Source organism: Rhinolophus sinicus, chromosome 4 (genome assembly GCF_057876585.1).
Source record: "Rhinolophus sinicus isolate RSI-liver-muscle chromosome 4, RSI-T2T, whole genome shotgun sequence".
Classification (NCBI taxonomy): domain Eukaryota; kingdom Metazoa; phylum Chordata; class Mammalia; order Chiroptera; family Rhinolophidae; genus Rhinolophus; species Rhinolophus sinicus.
Window position 1 is genome coordinate 34,598,478 of NC_142504.1, and position 18,125 is coordinate 34,616,602.

An 18,125-nucleotide genomic window follows, 5' to 3' on the forward strand; every position below is an offset into this window, starting at 1 on the left:
TGGCTCAGTTGGTTGGAGTGCGTCCTCTCAACCACAAGGTTGCTGGTTCGACTCCCACAAGGGATGGTGGGTTGTGCCCCCTGCAACTAGAAAACAGCAACTGGACCTGGAGCTGAGCTGCGCCCTCCACAACTAAGATTGAAAGGACAACAACTTGAAGCTGAACGGTACCCTCCACAACTAAGACTGAAAGGACAACAACTTGACTTGGAAAAAAGGCCTGGAAGTATACATTGTTCCCCAATAAAGTCCTGTTCCCCTTCCCGAAAAAAAAAGGAAAAAGACAACAAAAAGTGTTGGCGAGGATGTGGAAATATTGGAAACCTCATTCATTTTTGGTGGGGATGTAAAATGTTGAAACCATTTTGGAAAAGAGTTTAGTAGCTCCTTATAAAATGAAACATAGAGTTACTATATGACCCAGCACCACTCTTAAGTGTATACACAAGGAAATTGGAAACATATGTCCACACAAAATCTTGTACACAAATATTCACAGCAGTATTATTCATAATAGCATAAAATAGAAACAACCCAAGTATCCATCAACTGAAGAATAGATACGCAAAATGTGGTATATGCATACAGTGGAATATTATTCAGCAAGAAGGAGTGAAGTGGATGAACCTAGAAACCTAATGGTGAAATGCTAGGTGAAAGAAACCAGATACAAAAGCCACATGTATAATTCCATTTATATGAAATATCCAGAATAAGCAAGTCCACAGTGATAGACAGTAGATTACTAGTTGCCAGGGGGGAGGGGAAGGAGTGTCTGCTAATGCGTCAGGGTTTCTTTTTGGCATGATAAAATATTCTGGAATTTGATATTTGTGAGATTGTATAACTTTGTGAAATATCAAAAACCACTGAACTTTACACATTTTTAAAAAGTGACTTTTATGGTATGTGAATTATATCTCAAAAAAAAAAAAAAGAAGTTGGAAGAATTAGTTGGGGCAGGTAGACTGTGTGAGAGATAGATCAATTTTATTTTTAAAAATGAAATAAAGCCCTACGAAGGGCTTTATTGATCATCATTTCAACTATCTCTACTTAAATTTAGGTACTTTCTGTTGTAACTTTCTTTAAAGAGCTCATAAAATTTTTTGTTTTCCTTGCCACCAAATGTATACAATTTGTTATTTGGAAGGAATGGCTACTAAATGACTAAATTTTTTTCTTATTAGTCATGAACTGTCCTTTGAATTAAGAATCAAGACTATGTATAGGTACTAATTTGATGTAATAAATATTTATTTTTGAAATTCAATATCTATCTTACTAAAACCACAAAAACATTTTTAAAATAAAAAATTATCAAAGATTGTTTTCCATATTCCCTTGCTCGATGTTAGCATGGCACTCACTATTCTTGGAGGAGTTATTTCTTCCCAGTACAAAGGAAGAGGCTGCTTGAAACTTTCCAAGCTCCAGTAAATTCTACGGAATAAAATCACTTCGTTGTACAAAGATGTGACAGGCCTCTCCTTTGTACTGTGATTATTCTTTCCTATGAAGCAAGTTCTTAACATGCTTAAGACAACATGAGTTTAGATATCTTAGTTTTTCTTGTTTGTTTGTTTTTTCCCTTGTAAAATCAGCTGGGATATATTACAGTCCTGTCTGACTCACATTTCCCAGTTACCTGGATTAATTGATGTGAAGAACAACAATGGTGCTTTGAAGCACTCGGGTACAGCAGTGAAAATGATCGTATTTCTTGGAGAATGAATGAACTGCTCTTTCATAGGCTTTGTTTATGGAAATAAATAGAGTATTTCCTTGATTAGTGAATTCCCTGGGAAGGAAGAGCCTTCTAAGAATCAGCTGAATTAAAAACCCAAACAAACTCAGACAGGATGAGAGGCTGAGCTGCCTGAGAAGCCTCTATGCTCAGCTTCCACCAATGGCTACCCCACTAAAAGTGACTAGGCCCACCCTAGGGAGACCAGGAGACTTTTGAAGTCCCTCCTCTGCTTGCCCATCAATCCCCCACCTGCTGCACTGTCCCTCCTTTCTGTGTCACTGTCAGAAGCTGCATCTAAGCAAGAGAGACTCCATATCCTTCTCCTTCCCTACGCAGTGATCCATGAATTGATTGGACTCTGAAAGTCTAACTAAGGGATAACTCTCAGTTAACCTCTACTTATGCAGTTAAAGCCCATACCTTTTAAAAAAAAAACTAAAATGAAAAGAATTTTAGACCTGAGTGTACCTCTCACATAGCCTCGGAGGGAGGCCCGTTGGGCACACAAGGCTGTTCCTGATTTAGATTTTTAGGGACAAAGACAGTGCAGACAGGACAGGTCTGCTCCCTAGTGAGAGTTCTGAAACTCTAGTTCTCCTAGTTTTCAGGCCCTGAGTCCAGTGAAGTTTTCACAAGACTTTATAAGTGGAGGCTTGCTCGTGGGAGGAATGGCTAGGTGCTTATCTTGAAGCTGTGTTTGCTAAACTCTTCATACAAGTTTGAGAAATATCAGTCGTCTCTACCAAAAACTGGGGGAGAGGCTGGCAGAGCAAACGGTCCTGCCAGCATTGCCACTCTTGGGTATCTTATCACCAGTTTCATCCAAGATCACCCTGCCCCCACTTGGGTCTGCTATGTGTTCCTTCTCCAAGCCATCTCCCTTCCTATCGGTCTTTTCCCCATTTCCTTAACTTTACCTAGCCCAATGCTTCAAAGAGCAATTTAAAAACCTCCAGTGTCAGAATCACCAGAATAGAGGTTCCTGCACCTTTCTTAGCCCACAAAATCAGATTTTGTGCAAATGAAGCCAGAAATCCTCATATTTAATAAGCTTCTTGAGTGATTCTTATATGCACTCAATTTTAAGAATACCTCGTAACCCATTGCCAATTCTGATAAATATTGTATATTTTGAGGATCATCTGGTTTTATTATTAGCTATCTTTGGATAAGGTTTCATTATAACTTGCCTTATCTGAGATTTTCAGACACACTCTACACCTTCTACATTAATTCAACATGGCTCTAATGAAGATCTGTATTATTATGACATATCTTCTTTATAAAACAGCCATTACTGTTTTCAGGTGACCTCTGGTCTATTACTGACTTATCCCTACTTGGGAAAAAAGCCATAGAAAGGATAAATGGTGTAAAAACTTAAAAGAAGATAAACGATAGTGGTATTAAATGATAATTTTCTATATGTTAACTCATTACTGATTTCTAGAAATACTACAATATCTCTATATAATCCCTGCAAATTCAGATCCTTGCAAATAATGCGTATTTGGAGATAGCTATGAAAATTTGAAATCCTTCTTCTTAAATAGTTGCTGAAAAAAGCATTTTTTCCCAGACAGAGTATATGTATATGGGAAGAAAATATGTACTTTTAGCCATACAGTCTAGATAAAAAGAAAAGAAATCTTGCAGTTGGTTTCTAGTGTAGAATAAAAATTACATTTTAGAGAACATTTTTAAGCATGTGTTATAATGCTAGAAAAATTTCTTCTCCAAAAATGTCAACATAACATTTTAAACTAGGGCACCTGTATTCATTACCTGGATTTGTATAAAATGCAATGCAGGCAATCGGGATTTCTTTTTATTTTTTGGACAAAATGTTTAAATTAAAGATCATGAGAAAAAAGTTTTCCTCTGTGAACATGATGGTAACTTCATAAAGAATTAAGATCTATAATCACAGTCAGAAATACAGATCTGATTACTCAGAGATGAGATGAACTGCCTTCACTATCTCTCACATCCAGCCCTTCACCAAAGGGCAAAAATGTAATAATTTGACAGATGTATTTCTGATGAAAACCATACAGTTATATAACCCGTAGTAAAAAAAAAAAAAAATAGTGGGATTGTATGTGTTCACTTGGAAGAAGAGTGTTGACGTTAGTCAATCACCATCTGTTTCTGACCTATTTCTGAGACAGACACAAAACATGACTCTAAAGGGATATGTATTGAAACGACATATCAGGTAACAAAAAAGGTAGCAAAAGGAGGATATGTAGCAAGGCAGACAAAGAAAGATGACATCTAGAATATAAAGAAGCTTGGTAGAGTTAGAGGATTAGGACTGATCAGTAGGCTGCTTAACAGAAAATTGGGGAAAAGGAGGCATTGACCACCGACAGAAGCATACTTTGGCAGAATGAAATAGAGAACAAGAAATTCAGTAAGCCACCTTTTTTTAAAAGTATAGTTGGTATACAATGTTATATTACAGTATAAAATACAAAATATTAGTTTCAGGTGTACACTATAATGATTCGGCATTTTTATACCTTACAATGTGATCACCCCCTAATTCTAGTAATTATCTGTCACCATACAAACTTAGCACAATATTATTGACTACATTCCCCTTACCTTTTATACGCATTCCCTCACACCCCTCCTCTCTGGTAATCATCCCTTTGGTCTCTGTAGGAAGCCAGTTTTTCAAATATGGAATTATAAAGAATGAGATGTGGTGGGAATACTTCTAAAGGAAAGATCCTCTACCTATTTCCAACAGCTAAACATAGATGTGGCAGGTAGAATAATGGTTCCCCAAAGATGTCCACACTCTAATCCTTAGAACTGTATCTGTAATGATCTAATCATATGAGTCCTTAAACACCGGGGACCACTCTCAGCTGGAGAGATTCAGACAGTGAGAGAAAAGACTTGACCCAATGTTGCTGGCTTTAAAGATGGGGGAAAGGTGTCATGAGCCATGGGGTGGCTTCTAGAAGTTGGAAAAGGCAAGGAAATGGATTCTCTCCTAGAGCCTCCAGAAAGAAATTCAGCCATGCAACACTTTGTAGCCCAATGAGACCAATATTAGACTTCTGACCTATAGGACTATAAGATACTAAATTTGTGGTTTTCAAATTTGTGGTAATTTGTTACAGAGGCAATAGAAAATCAATACACTAGACCATGGGGCTGACCCAAACACCAAATGGCTAACTCCTCTTCCTATATGAGGAAATAATGAAATGACTAATCAACTGCTTTGATATAAGCCCTCAACCCTGCTCGACTTTATGCATCATAATATATTCAGTATGTTTCAGTAGCATCAAAGGAACGTTTTCATAATGCTACTGAATAAACCCCCTTTGGCAATATAGTCAAGGACAAACAAAAGACTCCTTCAATTAGTTATCAGTGCAGTAGAGGAGCACATTTCTAAAAGGAAATTATGATTCTCTTCCTGGTCATGATTTGGAGTGGCCTCGAAGGGCTGTTGCCATGTTACCCAAGTGTATAACCTACCAATTAGGTCAGAATTGTTAGCAGCTGTAAAGAAATTGAAATTGAAACAGTGTATCCAAAGTGAGCATGACAGCATAGAAATGCACTTATACTTTGACAGCAATATCACTAGTTAATATACAGAACATTATTTGTGTCATCTAACTTTAAGACTGCCCATTAGCTTAATCTCTTTTATCTGAATAAAGTCTTGTAAAACATGCTTAGCCCAAAAAGAGGATGCAGGAACAATATGGCATTCGTTTGTGTCATGCCTTTTCAATTTCCATCAGCGATAATGGTGAGCTGTAGAAGAAAGAAGATAAGGGAGAGGGAATTATGGAAGACAGAGAAGAGAGGAGGAACAGTGGTGAAGAATAGGTATCAGAGGAAGACAGAAAAAGATATGCAGGGGGGAGAGGAGGACGAAGATTTGTAGATGACTCTCTAGTGCTAAAAATACCATTACATACTTTATTTCTTTGATCTTCCCCACAACCAATTTAGTAAAAAATTATTATTACCATTTTAGGTAAATGAATCTGAGTCCAAGATCTAGTTAGGATTCAAGCCAGGTCTTACAAGTCCAATATTCTTTCCAAGATGACATTCAACTTCTTTGTTTCTGGTTCCCTATTATAATTGATTTTTTTTTTTTAAGGAGTATGAGGGAAGAAGGTAATATTTCCAATCCAGAGTTATGGCCCTTCAGGAGATATTTCCATTCAACCACTCTACTCACCCCCATGAGGGCTAGCCCCAGGAAAGAGCAGTTGACTTTGGTTTTCATCATACCCCTTTACTTTTTACCCTTTCCATTGCCAAATGACCCCAACCTGTCTGCCTTCAGGACAGAGAACACACCCCGCTAAGCTGTTTCTCACATCTACTCCAACACATCAATGAACGAATAGACAAACATAGCTCTTGGGACACTCATGAAGCGTTTCAATCCAGAGTGTCTGTCTGTGACTTTGCTACATTTGGACCTAAGGTAGAACATATTCTTAGTTCCAACTCCTCTGACCCTAAGACACTCCTGTAGCAGAATACTTGCCCCAAACCATCCCTCTCAAAAATAGTCCTTCTTTTTCCCTACTGGGACCCCACTCCTCTCAAATGACACAGTAGCTGCACTACAGATTGATTTATATTAAATTGAACCAGTCTCATAAAAACTGGGAAAAAATCCTACGCGTGTCTGGGATAGCCCAAGTGTAGTGACAAAACCGGGAAACGGGTGGTCAGGAAAACTTCAGAAAGGCCCCTGTCACCTTAGTTTCCTTCAGTAACTGGAATATCCTTTCCTAAATGTTGGAGGAGCAGGGGGCAGTCAAAGCTGAGAAGGAGCCTTCAAGATATTTCAATCTTCTTCTTAATTAGCTGAATGGAAATGATAATGAAAACTCCTCACATTTGTACAAAGCTTCATTGTTTATAAAACGGCTTTCACATCTGTCGTTTCATTTGACTTATGAAATCCTGTGGGTCAGACTCACCCGAGGTATCTTAACCGGCTCAGCCCAGTCAATACGGGAATCCAGGTTTTCTGGTTCCAGGCCAGAGGTCTTCCTTTATATCATCACACCTTCAATGACGCAGGAAAACGTGTAAAAGAAAATGAGAATGTGGGATATGAAGTATAATAGCATAATATAACAGATACCTTTAAGAGGTGTTCCAATAAACTTGTTTGTTATTTACAGATTCATTTCCACTGGAATTAGGATATAATATGTCCCTGTATAGATTTAAATAATAAAAGATTTATTTTATTGACTGTGATAGGCTGAATGCTTGCCCCGCCCCAAATTCATATATTGAAGTCTTAATTCCCAATGTGCTGGTATTTGGAGGTGGGGCCTTGTGGAGATAACAGGGCTGAGGGCTGGTCCTGAGTATGGGATCCTCATGATGGGATTAGTGCTCTGATGAGGTGAGATCTCTCCACTTCCATAGGCACCCACTCTGAGAAGGTGACTGTCTGTAAGCCAGGAAGCAGGATCAGAACCGTAGTATCTGCTGGCACCTTGATCTTGGACTTCCCAGGCCCCAGAACTAAGAGAATTGAATGCCTGTTGTGTAAGCCACCCATTCTGTGGTGTATTGTTATAGCAGCAGCCCAAGCCGACAAAAACAATGACCACTATGCAATACCATCAGGCTATTCATCAATTTAAAACACAATTTTCAGGTCCAAAGTTAAGCCCATGCTGTAGGCACAGTAAATCTGTATTTTCCCTCAATTCTATTTTATAAATTTAATATATTTCATCATTTAAAATGTATGTTTTTCAATTTTAATTATTCCTCTAGAGCAGGGTTTCTCAACTTTGGGACGTTGGATCGGATCAGATCATTCTTTGCTGTCCTGCACATTGTAACCTGTTAGTAGCCTTCCTGTCCTCTACTCACTAAAATGCCTGTAGTAAACCCCTCCCCCACCCAGTTGTGACAATCGAGAATGTATTCAGATGCTGCCAGATGAGAATCACAGCTCTAGAGTCTAATGTGTAGGTACCTCCTGAAATAATTACATTATACACGTCTTTTTTTATTCCTTTACATGGAGTTTAATTAAAAGGTAGCAAGAATGGTATTTTGTTTGAACAACAAAGGCAGAGAAATTTTATGTGCATTTCCAAGAAGGATGATAGGAATGGATAGATAAGAAGGATGAACTCAATAAAGAAAGGGGTGAGCCAGTTCTGTTTGAAGAGTTACATGCGAATAGAAATGTGAAGGCTGTGGAGTGCCTGGTCCACTTGCTACATTCTACAAGTTCCAATTATCATAGAATTTTAAGTTCATTCACTTCTTTTTCCTTTCTGTACATACAACTTTTCATTTCAGGAAAAGTATGGGTGCTAAACCTACTTACCTCTGAGAAAAGTATGTTGATCTATAACCATTTATGATAATCGCTGTTTAAGTTTGTAATCTCATTCCAGCAGACTGCATTATTGTACAGGAAAATTAAATAAGTATTAACATATGTACAAATCTAACAGTTCCTCAAAATCTAATAAACTGTAACATCAATTAAAAAAAAAAGAAAACAACCCTATGCATTCCAAGGGAGACTCTGTTATGAAAATAGCCGCAAAAAAAAAAAAAAAAAATAAGCCACTTAACCTGATTTCATGAGTAGCCCAAACAGGGCTCTGGTTAGATTCCTGTATCTAGGCCCCATGTCTTCATGAGGCAGACGGCTGAAGAAAGAATGGCCAAGACACCAATGCGGTTTGTTCCATTAAACCTTCATATTCCACTCAGATTCCATTGATTGGTTCTCACTGTGAAGATCAATTGCAAAGGGTTGTGTTCTTTGGCTTTTCACCTGGTAATGAAAAAGGCTGAAGCTACAGTGGAACACTTTTAATGGTGGACCACCATAGAAGCTTTTACGCTGTTTTAGGAGCACAATTTAATCCATGGAATAGGGTGACTCACCATCCCAACTGACCCAGGACTTTCCGGGATATACTACTAAAAGTCCCACATCCCAGGAAACCCCTCAGTCCCAGGCAAACATGGACAGTGGGTCACCCTATCGGAGTTACGAGTTTTTGACAGAGTATTTGTTGAAGTTAACTTTTAAAAAATGTTTCCAAGAGTTGGAAATACAAGGTTGAGAATCGTCTTCAAGTCTACCTTTAAAGAAAAGAAAAAAATCCTTCTGACAACCAAATACACTTGGCATTTGGAATATGCCTTTAACTAGCCTGTATGACTTCCAGGTATTTGCTGCTGCATTTGTGAAGACGAGCATTTCCAAGGGCAAGAGAACAATCTGTCTCAGAGAGCTTCATTTGAGCAAGGACACACTGCCAACTTGAAAGGAAACAGAGGCTCACTTTGTCTATGGGGGGATCCTGCAGTTATTCCCCTGCAAATTTAATTCAAACAGGTATTGAGAGATCTGAAATATGAAGATATCCACAAATTAGAGGATACTTGGTTTTTAAAAAGGAAAGAAAAGAAATCCAGGCCACAGAGAACTACCTCAAAGCAGCAATAGTGTTTCCTTTTCATGTTAATCACTGTGTGGCTGTGAACATGTTTTGAAAGTCAATACTGTGAATGAAATTTCTTGAGATCTTCTTTATATGAAATATGCATATTATAAATTTTAAAACTTAAAAATGTTTGTCTTCAAGCAAACCAATTTTATTTTTAAAATATCATATATGGGTAAAATGTGCAAGTCAATGCTGTTCTAATACTTCGCTTTTAGAATTATTTGTCATAAAAATATGCCATTCGACTAGTGTATTAATGATTCCTTTGAAAAATGCAGTGCTGTTTGAATTTTATCACCCAAAAATATACCTCTTTAGAATAGCACCATCTTAAAATAAAATGTTTTATTTAGAGAAATCTCTATTGGGAAATGTTATCTTTCAAGCAATTTAAGAATATGCTCGACTTATAAAACTGATAACCCTTAGAATATTTATTATCTGTTCATTATAGAATGTACTTATAAAGTGTACTTGAGCCTATCCATTACGTGGGAAAGAATTCTGTGAGAAGTCCTTTGATTTAACCTGTAATTAGGGTCCCAAACCAATATGTAAGCAAAAATCCCCAAAGAAAGTGTTATATTTAAATAGAACTTGATTCTGTAATGCAGTACAAGCACTTGTCACCAGAGATCATGATAAAACTTAAGAAAATTAGTCTAGAGTCTATCTGTCTTTTAATCATCAGGTTCCAAATAAGCTCTTGTCACTATAATTGTTATGGTTTGACACATCCATTGTCAAAAGTTACGACCAAAGTGAATAGAAATATTTAAGCCCAAAAAGTTTATGGGAATTCTGAGTAATGATTGAAGCTCAAGTACTGCTTCACAAATTGTAGGGGCTATTGGCACCTGCCAACAGTTCCAAATATTGATATAAATCTTAGGAGTCACCAAAATAAACTTTGGCACTTCCCTTAGAAGACCCCATTTCAAATGTAAGGGCCTTGAATTTCAGGTAGTACTGCAATTTCTTTTTAGTAATATAACTGTATAATTCTTATATGTAGTCCACATACTATTTTGGCTCCTACAGGTTAATTCTGCAAGACTTTGAAATTAGTATATTCTGTGAAGTACACAATAACGATATCACTAGTATCCACCTCAAGATATAGGAAATGCCCACATTCTGATTATCTTTCAAGCCCTAGTTACTTAGAATATTATAATCAGAAATGTATCAGAGCTATCCAGTGTCATACCACTGGTTTCAATTAACTGCATGTACATTACATAAAATGTGGCCTACGGCCAATAGATGGATTAGAAAGCAATAAAAGTTAGAGTAGCTGAAGTTGAACCCAAACACACACACTGAAAATATGGCATCTTTTAAAAAGCCAAATGTCCCAAGATTGAAACATGATATCAGGGAAAGTGATCGGAAGCCATCCAGGTCCTAAAATTGTTTGTGGTTTAGGCAATTTTTTTTTCTTAATTAGATACCAACTTTTCACTGTGGTCTCCTTTCCTAGTTAAATGCTAAACTTCAGGAATGATGCAACTCCAGCTTCAGTGCTTGCTGGAGACAAAAGGACCCGGACTGTAAACTCAGGCTGACAAGTGACTACCCCAGACAAACTGAAAAATCCGGTCCAGCTGTTTAGCATATGTTTGACACTGGCTGGCTTTGAGATTAAAAATATGACTTTCTGTCTTTACAGAATTTAAGTAAAAAAATATCTTAAAAAGAGCATCAGAAGGCTTTTATACTATGTATACCTTTACTACAAAAGCTGAATCAAGCACACTGTGAGGGGGAAAACTGACTCCCATTGATAGCTGGTTTAAAAAAAATAAAATAGGCAAACCAAACCATCTGAAAATAGGGTTTGTCATGGAAACAGCATGTTAATGGGACCATATTCCCAGTAGCTTTACATTTTTCCAGGCAAGTCTGATTTTGCCACCAGTGTTGAAAGAAACAAAATAATACACTGGCTTTCCATATGCTACATAATTTAAAATAAGTTGTTTTCCAAAAGTAAAGCCTGGTGTTGACTTAAAAATGTCTTTTAAAGCTATTACAAAACCTTTCTGCATCAATTTATAGTTACATCATTTTAAGGACACCCACAGTAAGAATGCTTTATATTTATTCCTTGGATAGAGACTAATAATCTTATTTTTTTTTCCAGAAATTATCTGATTGAATTATCCAGTAAGGAGACATGTTTTAATTTGGTCTAAGAATTGTTATTTTTCTGAGTCTATACAATAAAACCTTCTCAGATATCTACTATATTAGGTTAATGTAACAAAGAAAAAAAGAACATAAAATTGCATCTTGGTACTTAAAACTGAATGCTATATTTTCAATTAGATGTAATTTTTTTCATTTGCCTTAAAATAAATAATAGTGACTTATAAGACAATTTCTTTATAACCATGAAAGTAACTATTGTTATCAATGGTCTTCATTTTAGCCCCTTGTCATTTTGACATAAAGTGTTTTCATGGAAAAATTTACTATATCTTTAGTCTGTAAAGGAATAAGAGACTTGTTTTTCAAAAGTATCTGAGGTTTTCCATCTGGCTTTTTCCATTTCACATAATCTATTTGCATATTATAAAATGTTTAAGTAAACTTTGCATCTTTTATAAAAATTAATGTGTATATACTTATTTGTATATGTATATATAGGTATAATATAGATACATATGTGTATATCTATACATACTCTACATATATATACATATATATAAATTCTGACTAAGAGTAGACTAACTAGGCAATTTCTCTGGAGAAGGTTCCTTGAACAATATAAAAATGGAGCCTTCAGAAGCAAACAACAAAATAGCCTTAGACACCCAACTGCTGTTTAAAATGCTTATAAACATACAGTCAGTTAACCATTTATTAAATACCTACTTATGGTTTTGGAATATCCAAAAATATGGAAAATATAAGGCAATACCTCATAAAAACCATGACAAAGGTGATGGATGACTTAAAAACAAACCTCCATATTATAAAGGTAATATAAATATACCCCTTGAAAGAAAAAAAAAGCTTTAATATTAAAATTAGAGTTGTTTTTAATAATCTTTGCGTAAAGATATAATTTGCAAACTTCGATTTTATATTGTTACTGTCATGAAAGCAGCTCTCTACTAAGGACTTCACAATGTCAATCACAACAATGCAAGGAGGATAATTCTTTGGGAGGACTGATCTGAAGGTTTAAAGATAATTTTTTTTTCATTGAATTCCTGAATTTATATACTGTGGGAATAGCCAAGAGACACTATAAATTGTAAAGATAGTTCATAGTTCAAACAGTCCAACTCTACTATTTTCAGGCACGAAAACCATATAATTTTGTAAAAAACTTTGACTTTATTTGCGAAATTAAAAATATGGTATTATATATATATATATATATATAAACTTCTATTCCTCTATAAATATAGATGATTTCGTGATAGTGAACAGAATAAATGCATACCAAATTCAAAGACCATTGTCATTTTAGGGTATGACAGACATAGATAAATTTAGGTCCTAAGTACCGGCATTTTGATAAACTCTTAAAGTTTACAACAATACAACCAGGAGGATTGCTTTTCTCATCGTTTTCACAGAGAACTAAAGTGAATATTTTTAAATGGCTTTGAAAGATTTACATTTGATACATTTCTGTAAATCCAAAAGGAGCACACAGGATTTAATGCAGCAGACCTGCACAGTCTCCCCTTAGCATGCATGTCCATATTTTGTTTGTTTCAGGAGCTAATCCCACCAATTATTCTACCTCCTTTACGGTCCAGAATCTTACCAGGTTGTTCTTAGTGATGTGGATTGTCCCTCCCTCAGAATGTGTTGCTAAATAGCAAATGTAATATGTTGAAAGTACAACTTTTACATTTTAAAGTTTCTGATATATGTCTAATTATTATTTGATTAAAAATAAGAAAGTATCACTTCATTTTGAGGCAGTCCATTACACTGAAATCTTCAACTTTTTATATTCAGTTTACATTCTGTTGTCCTGTTAAGGAAAGCAAAGATCAACTCCTTAACAAAGCTTTCCAGGTGACCTCAATGTTTCCATTTTACAGAACAGTAAAATCTAAACGCGGACTGTCTTAGTCCTAGAGGCAGGTTGCCAGGCATCAGTATGCAATTAGAAAGAACATTTTATAACCTCCATCTTCAGTCTCTCCCAACCCACACAAAGCTTCATGCCTCTTCCCAAATCTCAGTAACCACATCTTTCCATGACGCTGGCCAAACCCATACATACCAGGGTTTAGACACTAGAGAATGAAATGAGCTCATCCACCAAAAATTAGACTTTAAAAAGTTTGGCATTGGTTATCCCACTCACCCTCTAACCAACTTAGGTGGAAGGAGGGAGTGTCTGGGCGTTGGAGGCCCGTGCGGAGAAAGGCTGGGACTGACGGCGCCCACATACGTAAGCCTCCTTGAAGCTAGGGGAAAGGTTCTCAACAGTGAAAAATTCAGCTTCGGGAAGTCAAAGGGACAGGCCTTCGAAATCTAGTCCCAGACAAGGGCGGATTTGGAAGCTTTAAGAAGTTCTGCACCTTAAGAGCCCCAACTTCAAGCAAGGAAGGGAAGGGAGGGAGCAGAAAGTGGAGGGAAGTGACCGGGCAGTAGCCCCAGACGCACCCCACCCGCTGCAGGGAGGGGCGAGCAAGGACCCGCAGGAGCACGCCGCGTGTGCGCTCCAGTTTTATCTGTGCAGTTCTCCGAAAAGGACAGGACGGGGCCTCAAATGGTGCAACCGCCCTAAATAATTCAAATTTAACCAAAACAAAATAAAAAGGAAGGAAAGGAAAACGCGTTATCGGTCGTCATTTAAATACAAATATACTTACAAAAATCTTACACAGGTTATTTACAATCATAAAAGCGTACAGTCCAGGTATCAGAGTGTGAGAGCGAGAGAGGTCTGTCCATCCCCCCTCTTTGGCAGTTGGGCCCTAGAGTCCGTTTACCCCCAGGGACAGAAGCTTTTGCAGGAGCTGTGTTGTTAAAAGAAGCCTGCGCAAGTGTCTAGTGAGGGCGCCTGAGTAGCCAGGCTTGGCAATGATTCCATGGGGCCAGATTTTTGGGGTGGCTGTGACCCAGCAGAGGGCTGGGAATGTGCTGAGCACCCGGGTCTCAGACGGTGGTCTCCCCCTGTTTGCTGTTGGTGAGTCTGGTGTAGAACTTCCTCCAGGAGTTGAGGGTCTTGCCGGACCAGATCCAGAAGCCTGACGTGATGCCCACGATCAGTGTCATAAGGTATTTGATCATAAAGACTGTGAAGTCGGGGCTCATAGGTGGGTGAGGAGGGGCGCCTCCACCTGCCTGGAGGTGGGGACAGGGGATGGCGTAGCTCTTGCAGCTCTGGGCCACCCAGCTGCGCTCCCACTGGTCCCGGAAGGCCTGCTCGTAGAAGTAGCAGGCGATGACTATGGTGGCTGGCACCGTGTAAAGCACGCTGAAAACGCCAATTCGCACCATGAGCTTCTCCAGCTTCTCGGTCTTGGTACCGTCGTGCTTCATGATGGTGCGAATGCGGAAGAGTGACACGAAGCCGGCCAGCAGAAAGGACGTGCCGATGAACAGGTACACAAAGAGGGGTGCCAGCACGAAGCCGCGCAGCGCGTCCACGTTGTTGAGCCCCACGAAGCACACCCCGCTCAGCACGTCGCCATCCACCTGGCCCAGCGCCAGGATAGTGATGGTCTTGATGGCCGGCACGGCCCAGGCAGCCAGATGAAAATACTGCGAGTTTGCCTCGATGGCTTCGTGGCCCCACTTCATACCGGCCGCCAGGAACCAGGTAAGCGACAGGATCACCCACCAGATGGAGCTGGCCATGCTGAAAAAGTAGAGCATCATGAAGAGGATGGTGCAGCCCTCTTTCTTGGTGCCCTGTGCCACTGTGCGCGCCCCGTCCTCGGAGAACTTTTCGTTACACACCACCCGGTCCTCCAGCAGGAAGCCGGCGATATAGGCCACGGCCACCGCCGTGTAGCAGCCCGACAGAAAGATGATGGGCCGCTCCGGGTAGCTGAAGCGCCGCATGTCCACCAGGTACGTGAGCACCGTGAAGAGCGTGGAGGCGCAGCACAGCACTGACCAGATGCCGATCCAGGTGCGCGAGAAGCGCAGCTCCTCGGGCCCAAAGTACATGAGCCCGTACACCTTGGTCGGCTCACAGGGCGCGCCGCAGTCCTTCTCCCCCAGGAAGTGGTAGTTGAGGTAGGAGGGCACCTTGAGAGCGCGCGGGCACGAGAACTTGCCTCGCTCCGACGCGCCGGGGCCCCCCGGAAAGCCGCCGCCACGGTGGCCCCCGCCGCTGTGCTGGGGGTTGCTGGTCCAGAACTCCGGTAGCAGCGAAGGTGTCGGGGTGCCCTTGTCCGACGTGTTCTGGCCCACGCACAGCTCGCCGGCGCCGTGCACCGGGAACTTCTCGCACTTGAGCGTGTCCGGCCACTGGAAGCCGAACTTGTTCATGAGCGCCTCGCAACCCTGGCGCGCGCGCTCGCAGAGGGAGCGGCAGGGCGGCAGAGCCTGCTCTAGCACGGTGCACACGGGCGCGTACATGGAGCACAGGAAGAACTTGAGCTCGGCCGAGCACTGTACTTTCACCAGGGGGTAGAACTGGTGCACCTCGAGGCCCGCATCCTCCTGATTCGTGTGGCCCAGCAGGTTGGGCATGATGGTCTGATTGTAAGCGATGTCCGTGCACAGCGGGATGGAGATGGGCTGGCAGTAGCCATGGTCCGGGATGGAGATGCCCCGCTCGCCGTTGTACTGCTGCCCGCTCTGTTGCTGCTGAGGCGGCGGCGGCGGCGGGGGCTGCTGCCCCGGCCCAGGGCCCTGGCCCGCCGCCTGCGCGCGGACCCCCAGCAGCAGCGGAGCCTCCAGCAGCCAAATCAGCAGCAATAGCCGGCGCGCCAAGCGCCCGGAGTCAGCTGGGGGGCGGCAGCGGCAGCGGTGGCCGCCCGAGTCCCAGCTCCCCTCCGCCACCGGCCCTGCGGGGAGCGCCCCGGCAGAAAGTTCCCAGCTCGCGCCGCCGCCGGCGGCCCGGGACTTCTTAGGCGCCTCCTCCTCAGCCATACTTTCTCGGCTCCTTTCTTGGCGACGCTCGGCTGGTGCTGGCAGTGGCGCGGCCCGCGGCGGCTCCCTTTACAGCCGGGGAGATCTCCTCCGTGCCCGTGCCCACCGTCGAGCCCGAGCCGCGCTCGGCCCGCTCCCCCGGCTCCCGCTCCGTGTCCCGCAGCCGCCGCTGCCGCGGAAACTTGCGATTCATGAAGCGCGGGCGGCGGGGAGAGCCTGGGTAGTTCGGGCGCGCCGGAGTCGCGTCCCGCCTTCCTGGCCCTGGGCTGGCTGGCTCCTGGCTGGCGGCGCCGCGCTAGTGGCCGCGGCCCCGTAGAGCGCGCAACTCTCGGCAGCCCAGCGGCTTCGGCTCCCCCCAGCGCCTCCGCCTCCTTCTCCGCCGCCGCCGCCTGACCATTTGTGTCAATCCCTCAACTCGCTAGCTCTCCTCTCCCCCGCGCGCCCTCGGACCGGTTTCCAGGCGCCCCGCAGTCTGTCTTTCACCAGGAGGGAGGAGCCTTGAAACCGACGCGAAACTGGAGGCTCAGGGACCGTCGCCCAATCGCCGCTCTGGCTTCCCGGCGCAAAGGGCGCCCGTCGCCTGCTTCCCTGAGCGAAAGTCGGCGGCGGGCGGGAGGAGGAGGAGGCGGGAGGTAGAGGAAGTAGTAGTGGTGGCAGAGGCACCGCTCGGGCACAAAGAGTGGGCTTGCTATGAAGAGGGACAGGCCTGATTGCTTTTGCTTTTGCGGAAGAAAAGACGAGTACAAGCAGCAGAATGGTCCCATATGCTGCTGGAGATAATGAATAGGAGTCGGCGGACCGCGGGACTCAGCTTTTCTTTTCTTTTAGCCATTTTCATGTTTAAAAGTCCTGCTCTTAACGCCGGTTACAAACAGCAAACCGAGCGCTTAGATCAGAACAGCTGCCTTTGACTTAAGGAGCGCACGGCTTTCTTTGAGTTTATGTTAAGGTTTTATTTAAAATATTACTCTAATAAATCCTAGAGCTCTCAGGCTGGGCTTGGCGGGCTTTGGTCGCGCCATTTCCCCCAAGGAGAAGTTCGTGGGATCGCTGTCAAACGAAGAAAAACAAGAACAACAAAACACAAACTTTGATGGAATTTAAAAAGTAAAGCCAGATGCGCCGTCTGCTACTATTCTTGTAGTCAAACTCCCTTTTCTCCTCTTTAATCAAGTCAGAAACAGAAGCAATGGGAAACTACCCATTAAATATTTAGAGAGAACAACTTGGGAACCCGACGACGTGCCCCACACCTCCCCGGGAGCGACCCCCGGGGTGGCTCGGGCCCAGCTGCGCTGGCAGACAGCCTGGGCCCTGGGGAGCTATTCCGAGCCCCCCAAGGCTCCCTTCGTCCACTGCTCTGGGGAACTTCTGGGAGTGTCAGACCCGGCCACTTAGGTGCCACAGGCTGGGTTGCAGCGTGGTCTTCCACCGTAGGCAGAGGTGGGGAGGTCAGTTTGGAAAACAAACAAAACAACAAAGTCTGAAAGCACAAAGCAGACAGCCTGCAACATACCCTTCCTAATTCCAAATACCACAATTCACCTCAGCAGACTACATTCTACTTGTTTTCGGTGTCAGATCTATCAAATGATGGTTTAACTACGTGACTCAGTTTTGTCAATAAAATGCCATTGTATTATTAATTAACCTAGGATTTGTTGGCGTATGATTAGACTCTCTGTTGGAGTACTTTCACACAATTATTTTCTATCTTTTGTTTATCAATTTATTTTTCTAATAAATTCCTACCAAGCACCTATCATGCTATAAGAGCTGTTGGG

At 41.9% G+C, this 18,125-nt stretch overlaps 1 protein-coding gene across 1 annotated transcript; it reads right to left on the bottom strand.

Moving 5' to 3' along the window:
* Positions 1–14,078: 14,078 nt before the first annotated feature.
* Positions 14,079–16,810, bottom strand: FZD1 (frizzled class receptor 1). Its single transcript, XM_019716572.3, has one exon. The coding sequence runs from the start codon at positions 16,339–16,341 to the stop codon at positions 14,392–14,394; it is 1,950 nt and encodes a 649-aa protein (XP_019572131.3). The 5' UTR covers positions 16,342–16,810; the 3' UTR covers positions 14,079–14,391.
* Between the last annotated feature and the right edge of the window lie 1,315 nt (positions 16,811–18,125).

What these genes read in the sequence shown, in the direction of transcription:
- FZD1 (XM_019716572.3), bottom strand. Translation starts at nt 16,341, where the DNA reads ATGGCTGAGGAGGAGGCGCCTAAGAAGTCCCGGGCCGCCGGCGGCGGC.